The sequence below is a fragment of the Ovis canadensis genome, chromosome 12, assembly GCF_042477335.2.
Source record: "Ovis canadensis isolate MfBH-ARS-UI-01 breed Bighorn chromosome 12, ARS-UI_OviCan_v2, whole genome shotgun sequence".
Lineage (NCBI taxonomy): Eukaryota > Metazoa > Chordata > Mammalia > Artiodactyla > Bovidae > Ovis > Ovis canadensis.
The window spans coordinates 43,898,665-43,919,786 of record NC_091256.1 but is presented as its reverse complement, the minus strand read 5'-3'; the positions used below and the strand labels follow the sequence as shown (position 1 = coordinate 43,919,786).

Below are 21,122 nucleotides of genomic sequence, written 5' to 3'. Positions count from 1 at the left end.
TGAGAGTGTTTTGGATTTGCTGTTTTCCAGAATGTTCCTCATTTTAGCAACACCGGTCAAATGAAGAGGCTAGGAATTTTCAGACTCACACATGCTTTCTGTTTAACAGTACTTTCTTTGATTGGTCTCTCTCCTTTTACATTTTATATACAAGCAGCAAGAAGAAACCAAGAGTATCCTTAATGTTCTGCTTACAAAATCTCCTTAGCTAGATCACCTAGTTTACTGTACATATTTTTCTACTTCCTATTTTACTGCAGCTGACAGAGTTCCTAAACTTCTGCCACTAGAGAACAAGAATCTCTTCCTCAATTTGCTGATGACATTTTTCTCATTTTTCTCTAAGCTCTCACCCACAGTCTTCTCAAAGGCCATCAAACTTCTACTAACAGTCTAATCTGGCTTTTCAGGCTTTCACTGATGCCTCAAAATCTTTCTAGCTTGTGTCCACCACTGAGTTCCAATGACAGACCTCCATTTTAAGTTGTTATGGCAAAATAAAACCACTGTGATACCAAAATCTGTACAATTTTTATGTAACAAATTACCCCAAATGCTAGCTTTTCCAGTACAGTAAACTTCAGTCCCATGTCAATGGGGCAGGATGGGCTTAGCTCAGTTCTGGACCAGGATCACTCCTGAGATTGCAGGCAACATGCTGACCACAGCTGTAGTTGTCAAAAGGCTCCACTTGACTCTGGAACACTTCACTGTCCAATATGCTATCCAGTGCTCACACATGGCTAGTGAGCACTTGAACTGTGACCAGAATTAACTGAGAGGTTCTCCAAGTACAAAATACACACCTCATTCTGAAGACTTCAGATTGAAAAAGAATATAAAATACACTATTAATAACTTTTCATATTGACACACATTGAAATGTCACATTGTACATGTAGGCTAAATAAAATGTATTACTAAAAAAATTTTTTAAAGGCTTTGAGTTTACTTAAGTTATGCACAGGTTGAACTGCTTTCTGAACTAGCATATCAACAGCTTATCTTACCTATTTGAAATCACAAAACTTAAGAAATCTGTAATTTCACTACAATTTTATGGGTAACCAGTTGAAACCATATTTACAACATATAAAAACTCAGTAGTAATTATCAAAAGCTGAAAGTTGTCTCAATCAATAGCGGCTATCTCATCTTTCACCAGATCCCTAAACCAAAGATTCAGTGTCTTACTGTCAATAAAATAACCTGGTGGACACCACCCCCGTGTCCACCCCGTGTTTTTCTAACACTTCCTCTAACACAAATACCACACCTATGCCTCACAGTGGGAATAAAGATTTAAGTTCCATAAAATTAAAGATAAAAGACAAAGAAAAGTGAGAAGGTTAAAACATAGGATATATTAAAAGAAAACTAGAAAAGAAATACATATAGGCAAAGTAAAAACAAAGGCAGAACTTAAATCCACACCATCAAAAGAACAGAAATCTAAATCAGTAAAGCAGAAAAAGGTAAAACATAAAGAAAGAAACGTAAGGGATAACTAGGGAGGGCAGAAAGCAAACACCCAATGAAAATAAAGGCACGACGCTATCTATTGTAGATTAAGGGGCCACAAACCCTTTGCCACTCTTTCCATCAAGAGTGGGACTCTGTTTCCTCTTGAATCCAAGCTAGTCTTCTGACTTGTCTGACCAAAAATATTAATTATAAGAAATGCTGTGCCAGCTCTGGTTCTAGCCTTTAGGAGGGCCGGCAGTATTCACTCTCAGTAGCCAGTCACATGCTCTGAAGTTCAGGCTGTCCTGCTGAAAAAAGGCAACAGGAAGGAGAACTGAGGTACTCCCATTCAACATTCAGCACCAAGGAACCAAATACGGGAGCAAGTCCTTCTGGGATTTTCCAGCTTTGCCTCGTTACACTCTAAGTCTAGCCAAATGAGTAACCCCAGTTGAGATCACCAGAAGAACCACTGAGTCAAACCACAGAATCATGACAAATAATAAATCACTGTTTTAAGCCACCAAGTGTTGGGTAATCTGTTATACAGCAGCAGATAAAAATCAATGTTGTTATACTGACCTAAAACAACACAGCACTGTCAAAAGCCACAGCTATGAGTCTAGTCTGAAGTATATGATTCTTGCATCTCAAGTCCTTGCTAGAAAGCATTATCTTAAATTATTTGAAAACCCAGATTGTTTCAAAAGCCTGGTTGAAAATAATAGCTTTTCTATTTCTAAAATTATCCTCTATTACTTACTTACTTGCAAAAATACTCTAAAGTCTATGCCAGGACTAAGTCAGGCATAGAAGATTGGGTGACAAATTTTAACACTACATTTTCCAATTTATGGTAAAGCATCTGCCTACAATGTGGAAGACCAGGGTTCCATCCCTGGGTTGGGAAGATCCCCTGGAGAAGGAAATGGCAACCCACTCCAGTATTCTTGTCTGGAAAATTCCATGGACTGAGGAGCCTGGTAGGCTACAGTTCATGGGTTTGCAAAGAGTCGGACACGACTGAGCAACTTCGCGTTTAAAATTGTGCAGTAGTTTGAGCATTCTTTTGCGTTGCCTCTCTTTGGAATTGGAATGAAAACTGACCTTTTCCAGTCTTGTGGCCACTGCTGAGTTTTCCAAATTTGCTGGCATATTGAGTGCAGCACTTTCACAGCATCATCTTTCAGGATTTGAAACAGCTCAACTGAAATTCCATCACCTCCACTAGCTTTGTTTGTAGTGATGCTTTCTAAGGCCCACTTGACTTCATATTCCAGGATGTCTGGCTCTAGATTAGTGATCACATAATCATGATTATCTGGGTCGTGAAGATCTTTTTTGTACAGTTCTTCCGTGTATTCTTGCCACCTCTTCTTAACATCTTCTGCTTCTGTTAGATCCATACCATTTCTGTCCTTTATTGAGCCCATCTTTGCATGAAATGTTCCCTTGGTACCTCTAATTTTCTTAAAGAGATCTCGTCTTTCCCATTCTGTTGTTTTCCTCTATTTCTTTGCATTGATCGCTGAAGAAGGCTTTCTTATCTCTCCTTGCTATTCTTTGGAACTCTGCATTCAGATGCTTATATCTTTCCTTTTCTCCTTTGCTTTTCACCTCTCTTCTTTTCACAGATATTTATAAGGCCTTCCCAGACAGCCATTTTGCTTTTTTGCATTTTTTTCCATAGGGATGGTCTTGATCCCTGTCTCCTGTACAATGTCACGAACCTCATTCCATAGTTCACCAGGCACTCTATCTATCAGATCTAGGCCCTTAAATCTATTTCTCACTTCCACTGTAAAATCATAAGGGACCTGATTTAGGTCATACCTGAATGGTCCATCGGTTTTCTCTATTTTCTTCAATTTGAGTCTGAATTTGGTAATAAGGAGTTCATGATCTGAGCCACAGTCAGCTCCTGGTCTTGTTTTTGTTGACTGTATAGAGCTTCTCCATCTTTGGCTGCAAAGAATATAATCAATCTGATTTCGGTGTTGACCATCTGGTGATGTCCATGTGTAGAGTTCTCTTGTGTTTGCTATGACCAGTGCATTTTCTTGGCAAAACTCTATTAGTCTTTGCCCTGCTTCATTCCGCATTCCAAGGCCAAATTTGCCTGCCTTTACTGCTAATAAAGTAATGCTCAAAATTCTCCAAGCCAGGCTTCAGCAATACGTGAACCATGAATTCCCTGATGTTCAAGCTGGTTTTAGAAAAGGCAGAGGAACCAGAGATCAAATTGCCAACATCCGCTGGATTATGGAAAAAGCAAGAGAGTTCCAGAAAAACATCTACTTCTGCTTTATTGACTATGGCAAAGCCTTTGACTGTGTGGCTCACAATAAACTGTGGAAAATTCTGAAAGAGATGGGAATACCAGACCACCTCACCTGCCTCTTGAGAAATCTGTATGCAGCTCAGGAAGCAACAGTTAGAACTGGACATGGAACAACAGACTGGTTCCAAATAGGAAAACGAGTACGTCAAGGCTGTATATTGTCACCCTGCTTATTTAACTTCTATGCAGAGTACATCATGAGAAACGCTGGACTGGAAGAAACACAAGCTGGAATCAAGATTGCCGGGAGAACTATCAATAACCTCAGATATGTAGATGACACCACCCTTATGAAAGAAACTGAAGAGGAACTAAAAAGCCTCTTGATGAAAGTGAAAGAGGAGAGTGAAGAAGTTGGCTTAAAGCTCAACATTCAGAAAACGAAGATCATGGCATCCAGTCCCATCACTTCATGGGAAACAGATGGGGAAACAGTGGAAACAGTGTCAGACTTTATTTTGGGGGGCTCCAAAATCACTGCAGATGGTGACTGCAGCCATGAAATTAAAAGACGCTTACTCCTTGGAAGAAAAGTTATGACCAACCTAGATAGTATATTCAAAAGCAGAGATATTACTTTGCCGACTAAGGTCCATCTAGTCAAGGCTACGGTTTTTCCTGTGGTCATGTATGGATGTGAAAGTTGGACTGTGAAGAAGGCTGAGCGCCGAAGAATTGATGCTTTTGAACTGTGGTGTTGGAGAAGACTCTGGAGAGTCCCTTGGACTGCAAGGAGATCCAACCAGTCCATTCTGAAGGAGATCAGCCCTGGGATTTCTTTGGAGGGAATGATGCTGAAGCTGAAGCTCCAGTACTTTGGCCACCTCATGCGAAGAGTTGACTCACTAGAAAAGACTCAGATGCTGGGAGGGATTGGGGGCAGGAGGAGAAGGGGAGGACAGAGAATGAGATGGCTGGATGGCATCACTGACTCGATGGACGTGAGTCTGAGTGAACTCCGGGAGATGGTGATGACAGGGAGGCCTGGCGTGCTGCGATTCATGGGGTCACAAAGAGTCGGACACGACTGAGCAACTGAACTGAACTGGACGTTTAAAATGTTTTAAGAAAAGTTCACCTTTGCAACTTCTCTGAGTTCTTCCTTTGAGGACTGACTATGCCACTAGGCACTCAAATGGCAATGATAAACAAGGAAACTATGAAGCAGAACTGACCTCAGGTACAAATTTTATCACTTCCTCCCTTTTCCGGAAGTCAATCTTGCCTACCTAGTCTGTGCTCCCAAAGCACTTTGTGCAAATCTCTATTTGTTAATAACAATGGTAACAGCAGCTAACATTTAGGAAGCACTTACTATGTCCCTGAGGATAAATAAGTATCTGTGGGTAACTGCTAAGAAAAATTAACCAAAAAAATAAGTTTATCAATTCATTGATAAACACAACTATAAAGATCTAAACTTTTACAAACGAGTCTAATTTGATAGTAATGTATTTTTATTCAGCACCATTTTAATGCTGAAAGCCATAAATATAACACTGAAAGCTATATAAACATGCATTTTAAAAAATTTTTTAAGAAGTCAGTCACAAGAGGAGTAAGAAAATAAGGAGTAATATTCATTAAAATATATGGATGAAAAAATCCAAGTAAATATAACCCCTAACATTTTGAAGGATGTAATCTGGATCTTTTCAGCTGATCCAGATGGTAGAGTTGGAAATCGGCTTCCCAGGTGGCTCAGTGGTAAAGAATTCACCTGCAATGCAGGAGACTCAGGCTCAATCCCTGGGTCTGGAAGATCCCTTGGAGAAGGAAATGGCAACTCACTCACTTATTTTTGCCTAGAAAATCCCACAGACAGAGGAACCTGGCGGGCTACAGTCCATGGAGTCTCAAAAGTGTTGGACACAACTGAGCAACTAAACAACAAAAGAGCTGGAATCATCAGCTATAAAACCTGTGACTACCAATTTCACTGCATACTCTGACTCAAAAACAAAAATGAAAACCTTTATATAATTCATTTGATACACTAAAAACTCACAATCCTCAGAAAACTGGCTGGAAACTAAAATTTGGATTCTATAAGGAAAGTCAAATCAAACTGAGGATCATTAAAAAAAAAATTGAGGATCATTTTACAAACATACTTCCTAAGTCACTATCACCTCAGAATAACAAACTATCTTCTTTTAAGAAGGGAGCACAAGCCTAGAAGTCCTACAAACAGACAGATTAGCTATCCTTTAGAATAATAACAGGGATAAATTTTAGAGAATGCTACGTGCCAAACTTTCAATCTGACCTGTACAAAGGTTGGAAATTGTTTCTGCCGGAAATCTAAGAACTTCAGTACCGACATTATAACTACACACAAACACACACACATAAAAGAAAACATTTTGTGTCACACACTGTTGGTTCTTTAAAGCAGTATCTTTTCCCAGTCCCCTTAACCCTGGCCACCTCCCACTAGAGACTGAAAGATATCTTGAAAGCTTGAATCAACAAGTGTAGGAATGAAAAGCCAGTAAGCTAAAGGTGCACAAGCAGAGAGAGCTGGAATCTTTGGTGATTTTATCCTTATCTGATAAACAACCAGTCCCTGCCGACCTTTATCCGTCTTACGGGAAAAAATAAACATGTCTTTGTTTGTTACTCTTGGCTATCTATTCTGTTATTTTTAGCAGAATACTTGTCTTACTAATACATTTAAAACATGGAGAAAATGAAAGTGAAAACTGAAAGTGAAAGTCGCGCGTCTGACTCTTTGTGACTCCATGGACTATACTGTCCATGGAATTCTCCAGGCCAGAATACTGGAGTGGGGAGCCTTTCCCTTTTCCAGGGGATCTTCCCAAATGGTTCTCTAACTTCTTTAATTTAAAAAAGTTATAGTACTTATATAAATAAAAATGTCATTCTGATGCCAGATATGACAAATTAAATGCAGACAGTCCTATGTATTTTCCCTTAATATTTTTCTGATTATAAAAGTAATAAACTCACTTTAGAAATTTTATAAAATATAGAAAAATATAATGATGGGAAAAAAAACACTACCCAGGGATAACCACTTTTAACACTGTGGTATATATTTCCTTCCAATCAATTTTTATACCTATATCAATATATAAAACTGCTTTTTATCTTCATAAACTAGGATCATGTGGGATACAGTTTACTATTAATACCTGCAGAATGTAATAATAATTCAGTAACATATGAAAGAACTTAAGATTTAAAAAACAGTAGTGTCTCTTCTCCCATTCATACATACACCTCACACCCTCACCACTCTACTTGTGAAATACAGCCGCTTTTAACACTTCTGGCATTATGGCTCTCTTTCTTGATTTCAACTGACTTCCCACTATGAAGGAGAAAAACTGTTCCCCTTCACCTTCTTTCCCAACTTTTACTTTCTTTTTTCATTTTCATTTATCAATTGTTGCTATCACAACATTAAAAAATATAATTATGCCTCTCTTGACACATGAATTTTAGATAGAATGTTTTAGTTTGCAAATGTGGACAAAAAGGAAATTAGTGTTCTTAAATAACAAACATTTTTTGTCAACCACAAGATTAAAATGCACCTATCATTTGGCCTTACCCACTCCTGAGTACAGAAGGAAAAAAATGTTTATACTTGTTGCTGTAGCACTATTTAGAAAAAGTGAAAAGACAGCAGTATCATAACAGAATAAATACAGAAAAACAAATTTTTAAAAATGGTTACAAATAAACAGAAACTTTAAAGTGATAAAAGATAAAGATGGAGGAAGAGAGCAGCACAACATTCAGGTCAAACAACAGAAAAGGTATACTGAGGAACTCCTCTTTCACACTTCTATAATGCCCAAAGGTGCTGAGAAGATAGTTATCACTGAGTTCCAGGTAGCATCAATAATTTTTGAGAAATACAGAGCATCAGAAAGGTATTAAAAACAAAACAAAGCCTTGTACAGGCAAAGATCCTTATTGTTTTTATAGAAGAAAACAGTGGGTGAGGCTTAATATTAAATATCAGTAAAACTGATGTCAAATTTAGCAATGTCATATAACAAATTACTAATAATAGCAGCTATTCTATAATAGTAATAATATATAATAATAATAGCAGCTATTGCTTATTAACTACTTAGAATATCCCATGTACTGTGATAAAAACTAATCAGACATTATGATGTTTTATATGGTCTTCCCTGTGGCTCAGACGGTAAAGAATCTGCCTGCAATGCAGGAGACCTGGGTTCAATCCCTGGGTTGGGAAGATCCCCTGGCGGAAGACATGGCAACCCACTCCAGTATTCTTGCCTGGAGAATCCCATGGACAGAGGAGCCTGGTGGGCTACAGTCCATGGGGTTGCAAAGAGTCAGACATGAGGACACAACAGAGAGACTAAGCACAGAGTTCCTCTGGAAGCTCAGCAGTAAGGAACCTGCCTGCAGTGCAGCAGACGCAGGCTCGACTCCTGGGTCGGGAAGATTCCATGGAGAAGGAAATAGCAACCCACTCCAGTATTCTTCCCCACAAAATCCTACAGATAGCGGAGCCTGGTGGACTATACAATCCACTGGGTCACAAAGATTCAGACGTGACTTAGTGACAAAACCACCACCACCGTATGAGAGAAATTATTGTCATCTCCATCTTACAGATGCTAAATTTAGGCATGCTATTTTACCCACAGCCACTAGCAAAAGGCAAGGCAAAGACTTGAAGCTCCACTCTCTTAACCACTGGACTAAGCTGACAGTATGAGAGTACTTGACAGTGAGACAAGCAGACGAATGAGAATAGGTTCACTAAAAGCAAGTTCTGTCAGAGGAGTCATTCTTTTCTGACTACATGTTGCAACAACATAAACAAATCTCTAAGACATGCTGTTAAGTGACTATGACACCATTTATGTAAAATGAGACAAAACAGTAAGATTCAAATATTTATACAGAATAAAGCACAGAAGTCTCATTTTTTTCATTATCCCTATTCCTGTGCCCTGCTCAATTCCTTGAATCCAAACCTTTTGACGAGACAAATATTACTTATAGTTTGGCATGTATCTTTCTGGTTCTTAAATATTTGAGGAAAAATCTGACTTTATATTGGCACAACATACTTGATAGCAATATTTCTGAGAAGAAAAATAATAGTGCAACTCTATCTGTTGCTTTAGCCTTCTTACAAAAAGAACTCATATATTACTTCTATAACACAATTTTTTAAAATCATAATGATGCTCAAAGAAAACAAGCAAAAGTTTCCAAGTATGACCTCAATGGCATCCTTAAAAAAAGCTTGATACAGTATTAATAGAATACATAGCAGTTAAAAACCTTTACATGACAAAACTAAAGTTAAAAGGCATAAACGAATCAGGAAAAGATCTGCAGCAGCAACAAAAAGATCACCAAAATAATACTATTCGGAATATATAAAATGTCCTTACAAACAAATAATATACACCATTTACGAACTTGACTAAAGATGCAAGTTTCATATATAAAAACTGACTAAGGATAAGAACAAGCAATTTATTGGGGGAGGGGGGAGGAACAGCTAAAAGAAATAACAACAAAGTTAAACCTCAGTAACAAAGAGATGTAAAATAAGACAGCAATAAAATGGCAAAAACTAAAAAAGAGGAATGTTGGTGGAGGAGGGATAAACGGAGAGACTGGGATTGACATATACACACTAGTATATATAAAACAAATAACCAATAAAAAGGTTAAAAATCAAAATAATACCCAATGATGGCCATGGCATGAGGCAACACAAACGTTTACAAACTAGCAATGGGAAAAAAAATACATTCTCTCTCTTTTGTTGTTTGTTTTTAATTGGAGTATAGCTGTTTACACTGCTGTGTCAGTTTCTGCTGTACATAAAGTGAATCAGCCATACGTATACATATTTCCCGTTTGGTGGATCGTCTTTCCATTTAGGTTACCACAGAGTACTGAGTAAGAGTTCCCTGTGCTATACAGCAGGGTCCCATTACTTATCTACTTTGTATATACTAGTGTGTGTGTGTGTGTGCGTGCGTGTATATACTCGTGTCAATCTCCCAATTCGTCTCACCCTCTGCTTCCTCCTTGGTATCCATACATCTGTTCTCCACATCTGTGTCTCTGTTTCTGCTTTGCAAATAAGATCATCTATAACACCACATTTCAGGACAAACATATCTCCGTAAGAGGACACCGAAGATCATGCACGAGAGAGCTAGAAGCCACGTCGTACAATAAACAAACTAAAGAGAACAGAACTTTTTGCTTAGAAAGAAGATTTTAGGGAAGACATTACAGTGATCTTGAATATCTGAAGGCCTTATTTGTTGCCTTAAGTTCTTTTGCCAACACCATGGACAGTAGCCCGCCAAGCTCCTGTTTACAGGATTTCCCAGACAAGAATACTTGAGTGGGTTGCCATTTCCTTCTCCAATCTGAAGGCCTATCACAGGGAAAACAGAACTTTGTGTTTTTTTTACTGCTCAGGAAGGCAAAATAAAGACTACTAGTGCTCAGAGCTATTACATAATGAAACAGCTATGCCTTATACAATGAGATTTTAGTTTCAATAAATGATCCATCAGAAACATATCAGAAAAGATTCTCCTCATAGGCTTGAAAAGTTAAGTTTCATGAATGTGGAAGCACTTCTCAGTTCTATGAGTAGAGCAAAAATTATACCTTAATATGAACAAATCTTTCAGAACTGTGATCACTACTGCATTTTTCACTACAGTGTCTCACTTACCTGGTTAAGATAACTTATATACTCACCTATTCTGGGACTATGAGGGATCTTCCCAGCCACCTCTGCCAGAAATAACCATTCAGTCAGTTCTAATTTCTACTCCATTAGTCCCTATACTGGAGAAGGCACTGGCGACCCACTCCAGTACTCTTGCCTGGAAAACCCCATGGATGGAGGAAGCTGGTGGGCTGCAGTCCACGGGGTCGCTACGAGTCAGACACAGCTGAGCTACTTCACTTTCACTTTTCACTTTCATGCATTGGAGAAGGAAATGGCAACCCACTCCAGTGTTCTTGCCTGGAGAATCCCAGGGACTGGGGAGCCTGGTGGGCTGCCATCATCTACGGGGTCACACAGAGTTAGACACGACTAAAGTGACTTAGCAGCAGCAGCAGTCCCTATACACAAAAGCACAATACAATGATAAATGTATGACCTGATCTGGAATCCCAAAATCCTATTCTAGGAGTGTGTGTCTGTGTGTGGGGGGGACGTGTTTGTGTAGGGTGCGTGCGTGTGAGGGGTGGGGGGGCGGGGGGAGCAGCTCCTCTGTCCACGGAATTTTCCAGGCAAGACACTGGAGCAGGTTCCGTTTCCTACTCCAGGGGCCCCACGTGACCCAGGGATCGACTCCTCACCTCTTGTGTCTCCTGCACTGGCAGGCAGACTCTACCACTGTGCCGCCTGGGAAGCACATCCTAGGCACAGGCTACTTCCGTAACTGTGACTGTCTATTCTGTATTCCCTGCCCTGCCTCAGCTGTCCCAAATTGAGTTCTAAGCCCTGGTATCTGTGACATACTGATATTTGAACATCTAGAATTGTTTTTTCCTCTTCCTTATTCATTTGTCAAAGAAAGATTAAGAGCTATGTTCAAGGTACTGGTAGACCCTACGGGGGAAGAAATGTAGTTGTACTGGACAAGGGTCCTGCCCTCAGGGAATTTATTTTGGAGAAGGTAAAATAGTGTATCTATGTAGTAACTAGTCAATCAGAAGCCTAAAGCAAGACAAGGCAGGAATGTGTTAGAGACAAGAGAAGTCATTCTCACTCTCTAAGACTGTGATCGGGCAAAACATCAGGACGATATTAGAATCAAAATATCTAACAAAGACAGAAGGGAAGAAAACGCCAAGCAGAAAAACCAGCATAAGTAAAAACATATCTTTAAGAAGATACAGTAGTCGGTGCACGGCCATCACATCAGTGCCAAGTTCCCCAAGGCAGCTAACATAGGTGAGTTCAACAGAGACAGCGTCCCTGCGCTCCCCACAGGGACATGAGGTTTCCAACAGATGGAAGCTACTCCCTTTTCCATTCTTAGAGATTTTTAAAGCCTCCTGTTCTACAGTTCTTACCTACTCCCTCACCGAGTACTAATAATAGCTTTTTTAAAAAGAACTCCAGTATATTCCTAAGTGACAGGAAAGGAACAAAATATGAAGTATCATAAAACTGGCAATACAGTGGTTCCACTACTGGCCCTGCTCTGCCTCAACTCCAAAACTGACCTGTTCTTGAAACTGCAAGATAAACAGGTGTTAAGACTAGACAACTTCCAAAGACTCCTCTAGTTTAAAATTCTACAAATTTACTGGAGAAAAGGTTTAGCTATGTTTCCAGGTGACTGGAGCTCAGATGGTTTAAACCATTAGTTTCCTCGGTTATACAGATAGATGAAGTTTCTACTCCTCTTAATTTGTTATGAGTAATTAAATTAACAAATAACAAAACTTAGTGACTTACAAAGCTTAAACTTTACATCTATAAATTAAAACATACGTCTAACAGAGTTCCACTTTCATTGACTGTAGGGTGACTTATATTAAGCTAACTTTCCCATACTTAAAAGTTATAAATCCTGTACAAAATACTAAAATAAAAACTATCTGAAGGCAGTGGAAAGCACCAAAAGCAAGCAGAAACTGGGGACAGTTACCCCTGAAAGAAGAGAATTGACTGCACTGGATGAGATTTACATTTTTATATGACTTGTTGCTTGAGAGGCTCCTCCATTTCTTGAGATTAGTGTAGATAAAACTTCGACAAAAAATCACAGTCATGTTGCTTAAAGGAGTCAGATTGGAGCTCAGAGCTGCCAAAAACTTTTCATGACTAGAAAATGAGAATACCCCACAAGACAGGAAGACACAGAGGAGGAGCCCCAACACCTACATGTAAACTCTGCCCAAATTCTAGCTAACCCCTGAATAATACATGCATTTAAAAAAAAAAAAGAGCCAAAACACAGAAAGCAAAATATTGAGGCAAAAAGCAGAGATTTTAACTGCTTTTCACAACAGAGAAAATGAAGTAAAGAAACAATAAAATTGAGGTAAGTATCAATTAAAACAAAAAGCAGCAGTCTTCAGTAGGAAATAAGAGATCAAGAGTCTGTATAACACATCAACACAATGAACTATATATCAGACATGTGAAGTAACAAGAAAATACAATCACAGACAAAGAAGAAGAGCTGTCAACAGAAATCAACTCCAGGAAAATCCTAAAGTCAGGTTAACAGACAATAAATCAATTTAGAGAAAATGAACAAATTCCTTAAAATACACAATTTAGTCAAACTTCACAAGATGAAACAAAATCTGAATATTCCTGTATCTATTAAATAAACTGAATGTATTATTTTAAAAAGCTCCAACCCAGACGGCTTCACTGACTGCAGTTTAGCAAACATATAAGGAAGAAATAAAACTCATCTTTTGCAAATTCCTTCAAATATCAAGGAGGGGATTCTCAACCTATTTTATTAGTCTAGCATAACTATTATGCAAAACTTTTATAGATCAATATTTTGATAAATGTATAAAAGGATCCTTAACAAAATATTAGTGAATCAAAATTGTTAATATATTAAAGACAGTACATCACGACCAAAAGGGTTTATTCCAGCAATCAAAGTAGTATGCCATATTAACATATTAAAACAGTAATGAGAAAAGTTAAATGGTCATTTCAACAGGTGCTGGAAAATCTCTTGAAAAAACTGAATACCCACTCATGATAAAAGTTCTCAGCAAACTAGGAATAGAAGGGAACTTTCTCAACTCAATAAAAGACAGCAGTGAAATCCTAAGGCTAATATGAAATTTAAGAATTAAGGCAAAAATGTCCACTCTCACCAATTACACTCAACAGTGTACTAAAGGTCCTAACCAGTGAAATAAGACTAGAAAAATTAATTAAAGGCATAAAGCCTGGAAAGGGAGAAACAGAACTGTAGCTCTTTGCAGATGACTTGACTAACAACACAAAACCTTTAAAGTCAACTAATATTAAAAAGTGAATTTAATGAGACTGTAGAATACAAAGTCAATATACAAACTCAATTGTGGATTGGGAAGGCAGGTAACAGCAATTTTACACTCTAGAATGTGTATGAACTATCCAATCGTTCTCTCCATTTGGTTTCTCTCCATTTGGTTGACGTGGTTAACACTTTCAAAACAAACACACTGAAACAAGAGGAAGAACAAATCTCACATCACTGTAGATACATTAAATCTCCAAGTTTAATGCAATTAGAAAATAAATTTAACTTGTCCACGTTTCTGCTCCTCCTGTAATGTCAATAGTCAAAGTGAGCTTCTCTAATCTACCATGTGGTTTATGTAGTCACTACCACAGCTCTTCACTCTCTATGGAAAATGCTTGCTACTGACTAGTAAACAGGAAATCATGCTGTCGTCTTCTCTTTTCTTAATCACTTCATAATTTATTTCAAAAGTCACTTTGTGAATAAGATATGAACAAAATGTACATAAGTATATACAAATTAAAAGAGAAGGAAAGGCCCCTGGACTTAGAAAAGCACCCCCAAAAAGGCACTTTTGTTTTCTCTGTAATAACTTAAAATTAACTAGATCACAGCACACATTAAACCATAACCTATCTTACAATCTTTGCTACAGAGGTATACTTTGCACAGTGGGGATTAAGCTGTTTTGTAAAAAAACTCATAAACATATAAAGTTTTAGCTAAGAATCACCAAATACTAACATTCTAGTTCATCTACGCAAACCATTTCATACAGTGTAAGACAAATATCATTCAAAGGACCCAGTTTATGGACAATGGGCATCCCTGAATGGAAACTATAATAATCACAAGGCAACTAGGGAAAAAGTTCTTTGAAAACACAAGCTGGTTACACACACAGAACATAACATGAAGTTCAATTTGTTAGATACTAAAACAACAAAAAGTGTAAGGAATTAACACATCATGCAGCATTTTCATCAATCAAAATGCTTTAAAACGACCTCTTATATTTGTACTAATTTCAGAACAGTAAGATGATGAATTGACTAAAAACACATTACAAATTTTAACTTGCTATCAAAGGAACTGGCTCTCCACATTAATAGACTATTTAAGTTTTTAAGAAACAGTACTATTAACCAAACAAAATTTTATAAACTACAATAAGCCCTTATGCAACATTATTAAAATATACATATTTCTAGAATTTAAACCTTTTAAGCAGGTTAAAATTTCCCATTTTATTAATACAGTTAAGTTTCTTCAGAGCCAATATTACTACTAGCTGTAATGGAAACTAAGAAAGCAAAACTTTTGACACCTAGTTTAAAGATTTTAAGTTACCCAGAGTATACCCACAGGCTGATCTTTGAAAAAGTAATTTAAGAAGTGTCTGATATATATGCAAATACCTCTTATTCTGATGTGCAGCCAAACTGCTAGGTACTCTCCTAGGACCACTAAGAAGGAAAATGCAGGTAATACTCCAGTTTGCAACTGATGTTTCTTTTATTGTAATTTCTAACACCAACAATACTAAATTAATGTGTTATCTCAATACTCATGATTTTGGATAAGTAGAGGAAAAAAGTTTTCACTACTGATATATCACTTATAGCCACAGTCAGAAAAGCATTTATCCTACATAATATCAATAATTACCTTTAAGTCTTTCTTTCCCTATTCTAAGATATTAGCTAAAGAGCAATATTAGCTTATTAGCTTGTTCACATTAAAAAGTACAAATACAATGAGACTATACATGGACAGGAGCTAATAACTGATTCATAAATACAAACTTAAGAAAAGGGACTGACAAAGTAAGAACTATATTACAACTTTTTCTATATCTATTTATAGTTTAAGAGTCTGAAACCACTCCTCTAAATAAATTATTTTGCAATGCCTACAATCACACTGTAAGGTAAAGAAGGCAGATCATATTTATTTTCAAATGAGTACACCGAAGTTCAGGTGATAATAATCTACCCAGGGTAATAAGCAAGCAGCAAATCCTAACAATCCTTTAGAATAAATTCTCTGAACCAAAATATAGCCAAACAACAACAGACTACATGACATTTGCCTGACTAAAACAAAACATTATTATTAAGATAACACTGAAAATGTCTAAATGAATAAATTAAGGGTAGAAGAAAAATATGCCTAATTTGGTTTTTTCTAATGTTTCAACTAAACCTTTTAAGAGCACAGTTAAACACCAACATCACTAATCCCCACTGTGTAAAAAGAGAGGGCACTATCTGTAATTCTGGTCTTCAATTCAGAAGTATATACAGACAAATAAGGATGACCAGACACCTGAAGAAACAACTACCACCATCAAAAAGAACCAGAATAAACAAATTGGAAGAGTTATTCGATGAGGAGAAAAAATTTACAACCTACTTAGTGTCCTAAGATTAAAATTTGCATTATATTTATATATAAAATAAGAGCAAGTGACCATGAATGAGACAAAATTCCCAGAAATATAAAGTAATAGCTGACTTGGACTATAAAGCAAGCTGAGCGCTGAAGAATTGATACTTTTGAACTGTGGTGTTGGAGAAGACTCTTGAGAGTCCCTTGGATTGCAAGGAGAGCCAACCAGTCCATCCTAAAGGAAATCAGTCCTGAATATTCATCGGAAGGACTGATGCTAAAGCTGAAACTCCAGTACTTTGACCACCTGATGCAAAGAACTGACTCATCTGAAAAGACCCTGACGCTGGGAAAGATTGAAGGTGGGAGGAGAAGGGGATGACAGAGGATGAGATGGGTGGATGGCATCACCGACTCAATGGACAGGAGTTTGAGCAACATTTGGTGATGGACAGGAAGGCCTGATGTACTGTAGTCCATGGGGTCGCAAAGAGTTGGAGGGATAAGCTGAACTTCAACTTGAGTTGAGATAAGTAATTCAATAAAGAGTTATAGAACAGTCAAGAAAATCTCTCAGAACAAATAGACAAAAAGAAACAAAGAGATGTAAAACAAAATAAACTTTAAAACAGACTTTGGTATGGAAGTTCTAGGGGAAACAATGTGGAAAGAACACAAAGAACATAGAAAGGAAAAATAATGAAAGAAATACAGAAGATTTCTCAGAACTAAAGACACAGCTCATTTTCAAAGGGTCTAACAAATGCTTTATGGAAAAAATTTAAAAGGACTATACTCATCCTCTTCAAATTTTATAATGCCAAGGATAAAAAGGCATCAACACAAAAAGCTTCCAAAATACAAATCAGGTTACCTACAAAAATACTGTTCTATAATAGCATCAAATCTCTTATCAGTAAAACATTACTAAAAGGTAATGAAACACAACCTTCAAAATGCTGAAGGACAATTATTTTAAACCTAATTTTACACCCAGCCAAGGCATGTACAGGTGCAAAAATGAAAAGGACATTTCAAACATGGTGTTGGCAAGTACCCACACACATTCTTTCTGAAAAAGTGACTTCAGGAAATACTCCAGAAAGCTGAAAATAAATCCAAAACAAAAAGAAGACAGACACGAGAGCTAAGAAAGCAAAGAATTTATCCAGGAATGCAATTAAATAATGTGACACTAGCTAAGCATCATTCCCAGAAAAGTCAGTTTATCTTAGAACTTCCACAAATAGCATGATTAAAAAGCTTGATAACCAAGTGATATGATGAAGACGGCTCTTCTACCAACAGGGGGGAAATGTGGTCACTGGAAAATCCAGAAAAAAGTGATATGCCATACTAGAAGCCAAACTAAAGTATGGGATGATCCTGAATATCAATAGAGTACAAAAATCCACCTCTTCTCTAAGGATCCCATCATACTACTTTGTTTAGCAGTAATATATACATAATCATAATATAGATTACTGCTTTTTAGAAGCAGCAACTATTATAAACCTTAAAAATATAAAATCAATGTTACAGTTGACATAAAATGGGAAGGGAATATGGAATTCAAAGGAAAAGATTGGGAGGGGTATCACTTGTTCTCAACTTATAAAGTGGCAAGTTTAGAGTCAACGTCTAAAAACTTTCTAGAATTAGTAGTGCAAAAGCTAGAAGTTTAACCACAAACACCAAAAAATTAAAAAAACGGATGGGAGAAAATAAGTATTAAAAGTTAAAATTTTTTATTTTTCTCAATGAAGATATAGTAGATTACTTAAGATTTACCAAAAATAAGGTTTAGCATATTATATATAAAACTGGGATAATAATCAGCAGAATTAAAAATAAAAAAGTTCTCTCTAAAGCGAGAAACTAGTTGGAAGAGTCAGAGTTACTTTTCATTCTATACCTTGTGTACCTCAAATTCTTATGTTTCTATGACCATTATTTCCCAAAATAAACACACACACACACACACACACACACACACACACACACTCGTTACAATCGTATTCACTAAACAATACAGGAAAAACACTGAGAATTCACTTTCATTTTTTCTTTATTCTGTACACCATGCACAACATACCAAACTTCTATTTTAGTATTTCAGACAAGACACAATTAAATAAGACTCAAGAACCACTCCTAATACCTTGATAAAATGCGGTGATAGTAATACCTTAAGAATTGTCAGAACACATCCACATCCACTAACTCACTTAACCCTCACAACTATCTTGTGAGAGCAGATATTTGAGATTAATAAAATAAAACTCCAAAAGGTCTAAGTGATTTGCCATCCCCCCATCCAAAAAAAGGAAAAAATATATAAATGTAACAGACAAGTTAAAAAAATTTTAAATAATTTTCATACAGCACTGAAATATGAAAATGCTTTCCAAATTTATACTATGAGAATAACATGGGAAAAATTAAACTTTAACAATACAAATAGCCACTTTGGGAAACAGTTTTTATAAAGTTAAACATATACTTACCATATGACTCTGCAATCTCATTCTTAAGTTAATACTCAAGAAAAATGAAAACACATCACACAAAGATATGTACTCAAATGATCACAGCAGCTTTATTCATAACAGCCAAAGACTCGAAACAACCCACCAACCGGTAAACAGAAAAACTGTGTTATGTCTAGATGGTGATATACTACTCAACAATAAAAAGGAATAAACTAATGATATATACAACAACACAGATGGATCTGTAAAGTATTATACTATGTAAAAGTAACCAGACCCAAAGGACTACATATTGTTATGATTCTACCTATATGAATTTCCAGAAAAGCAGAATTACAGTAACAGCAAATCAGTGGTTGCCACGGTTCAAGGACGAAGACTGACTGCATAGGGGAATGAGGGAACTTTCTGGTATAACAGGAATGTTCCACATCATGGTTGTAGCATTTGTTACACTAGTGTACAAATTTAGCAGAATTTATCACTTAAAACAGGTGAAGTTTATTATACGTAAATTACAACTCAGTAAGGCTTATTTTTAAAAAACTCATTAATATGTAATCATATTTAACTACTGACAACATCTTTTAAGCCTAAATAGTAACTACAAAGCTTCAAAGAATATTAAAAATTACAAAATTATTAAGAGGAAACCTTTAACTAGAAAACAGATATACAAGAAGTTAAAGCTCTGAAAATGGAGCCATCTTCATCCTACTGAATTTGGCCATGTGGATAAACAGTAGTTGCCTGGCAACCAGTCTAAACTCTAGTCTAGATTTCAAAATAAGCACATTAACCTCATTAGTAGGTGATCTCATGGAGGATAAACTAAGCTTTACATTCAAGAGGCTTTTTTTAGTATTAAAAAGCAATAATAATGCATTTGAATTATTTATCTAAAATACGAGTGAATAAAAAATAATAAAAGTGGGTCATGAAAAATTAAAATACAAAATTAAACATACATGGGCGGGCACAATGGTCTTTTACTTTAGGACTTTACTTATCTAACTATAGGGTTACTGAATCCATGAGTTTGTGAGAGAATACTGCCTCTACTACTTTAATCCTTTTCCCTGCCACCACCCAAAAATGGCTTAATGTAACTGAGTACTTTTATTTACTTGTCTTTAATACAAGTTAGACATTTTTCTAGACATCTAAAGACATCTCTCTGGATTGTAGAATCTGTGGACAATACAGAAAAATACAACACAAACTTTCTGTAACATATGTGCACACAACATACCAGATAAACCAAACCTTCTTAATTTGATTATAAATGATCAAAATCAAGTATTACAAAGAATTCCGAAATAACAAGCAAACTCGTAACACATGTTAAATATGGTTTCTAGATCTTAGTGGACATAGTATGCCACAGTTTACTTTGTTTCCAACATTAGAAAAAAAGATACTGACTTCCAGGACACAACTAAGTGTTAGCACACTTACCAACCATACTGTTTTCAGTTTTGTTGAACACTTACCCCTCTTCTGAACCCAACCTTCTTTCACAATGGTAACATCGCTCATGATGGCTCCCCTCTGAGCCCCCAACTTGGAGAAACGGTACTTTGTGATACCAGCTTTGGGGTTTGGATTCTCTGCTGCTGCTGCTGCCCTTCCCACTCTCTAGTGATGACTCAGCCTGGAAGGAAGTATTGAAGAAAGAATTTCTTTTTTTTCCATTCTTGCAACTCACATAGCAATAACAAACAACTAATTCTTTGTAAATGTCTTCAACTGACCTGACCTCACATAAAAGTCTAGCTCTTCAAACTGCGGAACCTATTTATTAAGTAGTTTTACAATGAATGCACTTCTCTGGTCTTGTGACAGATTTCAAATGATAGCGAAACTTTTAACCTAAGAGGTTTCAACAAAAAAAAATGTATCTTAACCACTGTCATATCTACTCAAAGAGTACAGAAAATTGACTTGATGATGGGTGTTTGAGGTGAAAGGGGAAGAAAATGAAAGTGAGACAGACTAAAAGTAAATCTTCACCTATGTTTAGTTTCAAAATCTCAGTAAATTTTGAAATAGTTATGGCAAAGCAATTGTGAAAGTTTTTAATTGCTAGATTTTATGTAAAAAACAATGTGCTAAGAAACCAACACTTCTGTATGCTTACTCTGCCTTGTTCCAAGAAATATCTTAGGTAGATTACAATACATAAAATATTATAAATAATATAAAATCATTTTTTTTTAAAGTAGGTGAATTGAAACACAGGGAATATGAAAGTGGGAAAAAGTATGGAGTATTAAAGACATGTCAAGAACTGCAACATCAATTATTCCCTGGTAATCTTCACAGCAACACTATGAGGGCACGATTACATTTCGAAGATGGGGAAATTGATGCTTACAAGGATTAAGCTGATTCCCAGATTTAAAAACAACTAATGAATGGTGGCAC

The 21,122-nt window shown here is 36.6% G+C and overlaps 1 protein-coding gene across 6 annotated transcripts in view; it reads right to left on the bottom strand.

Moving 5' to 3' along the window:
- AKT3 (AKT serine/threonine kinase 3) overlaps positions 1 to 21,122 on the bottom strand; it is a 281,419-nt gene that overhangs the window by 250,204 nt on the left and 10,093 nt on the right. For all 6 annotated transcript variants that reach the window (XR_011247672.1, XR_011247671.1, XR_011247673.1 and 3 more), the window contains exon 2: positions 20,189 to 20,349. Coding sequence is in view for 1 of the 6 variants with exons in the window: in XM_069545551.1 (XP_069401652.1) it covers positions 20,189 to 20,234 (46 nt within the window). In the remaining 5 variants the exon portion in view is untranslated. The remainder of the gene's footprint in view (positions 1 to 20,188; positions 20,350 to 21,122) is intronic.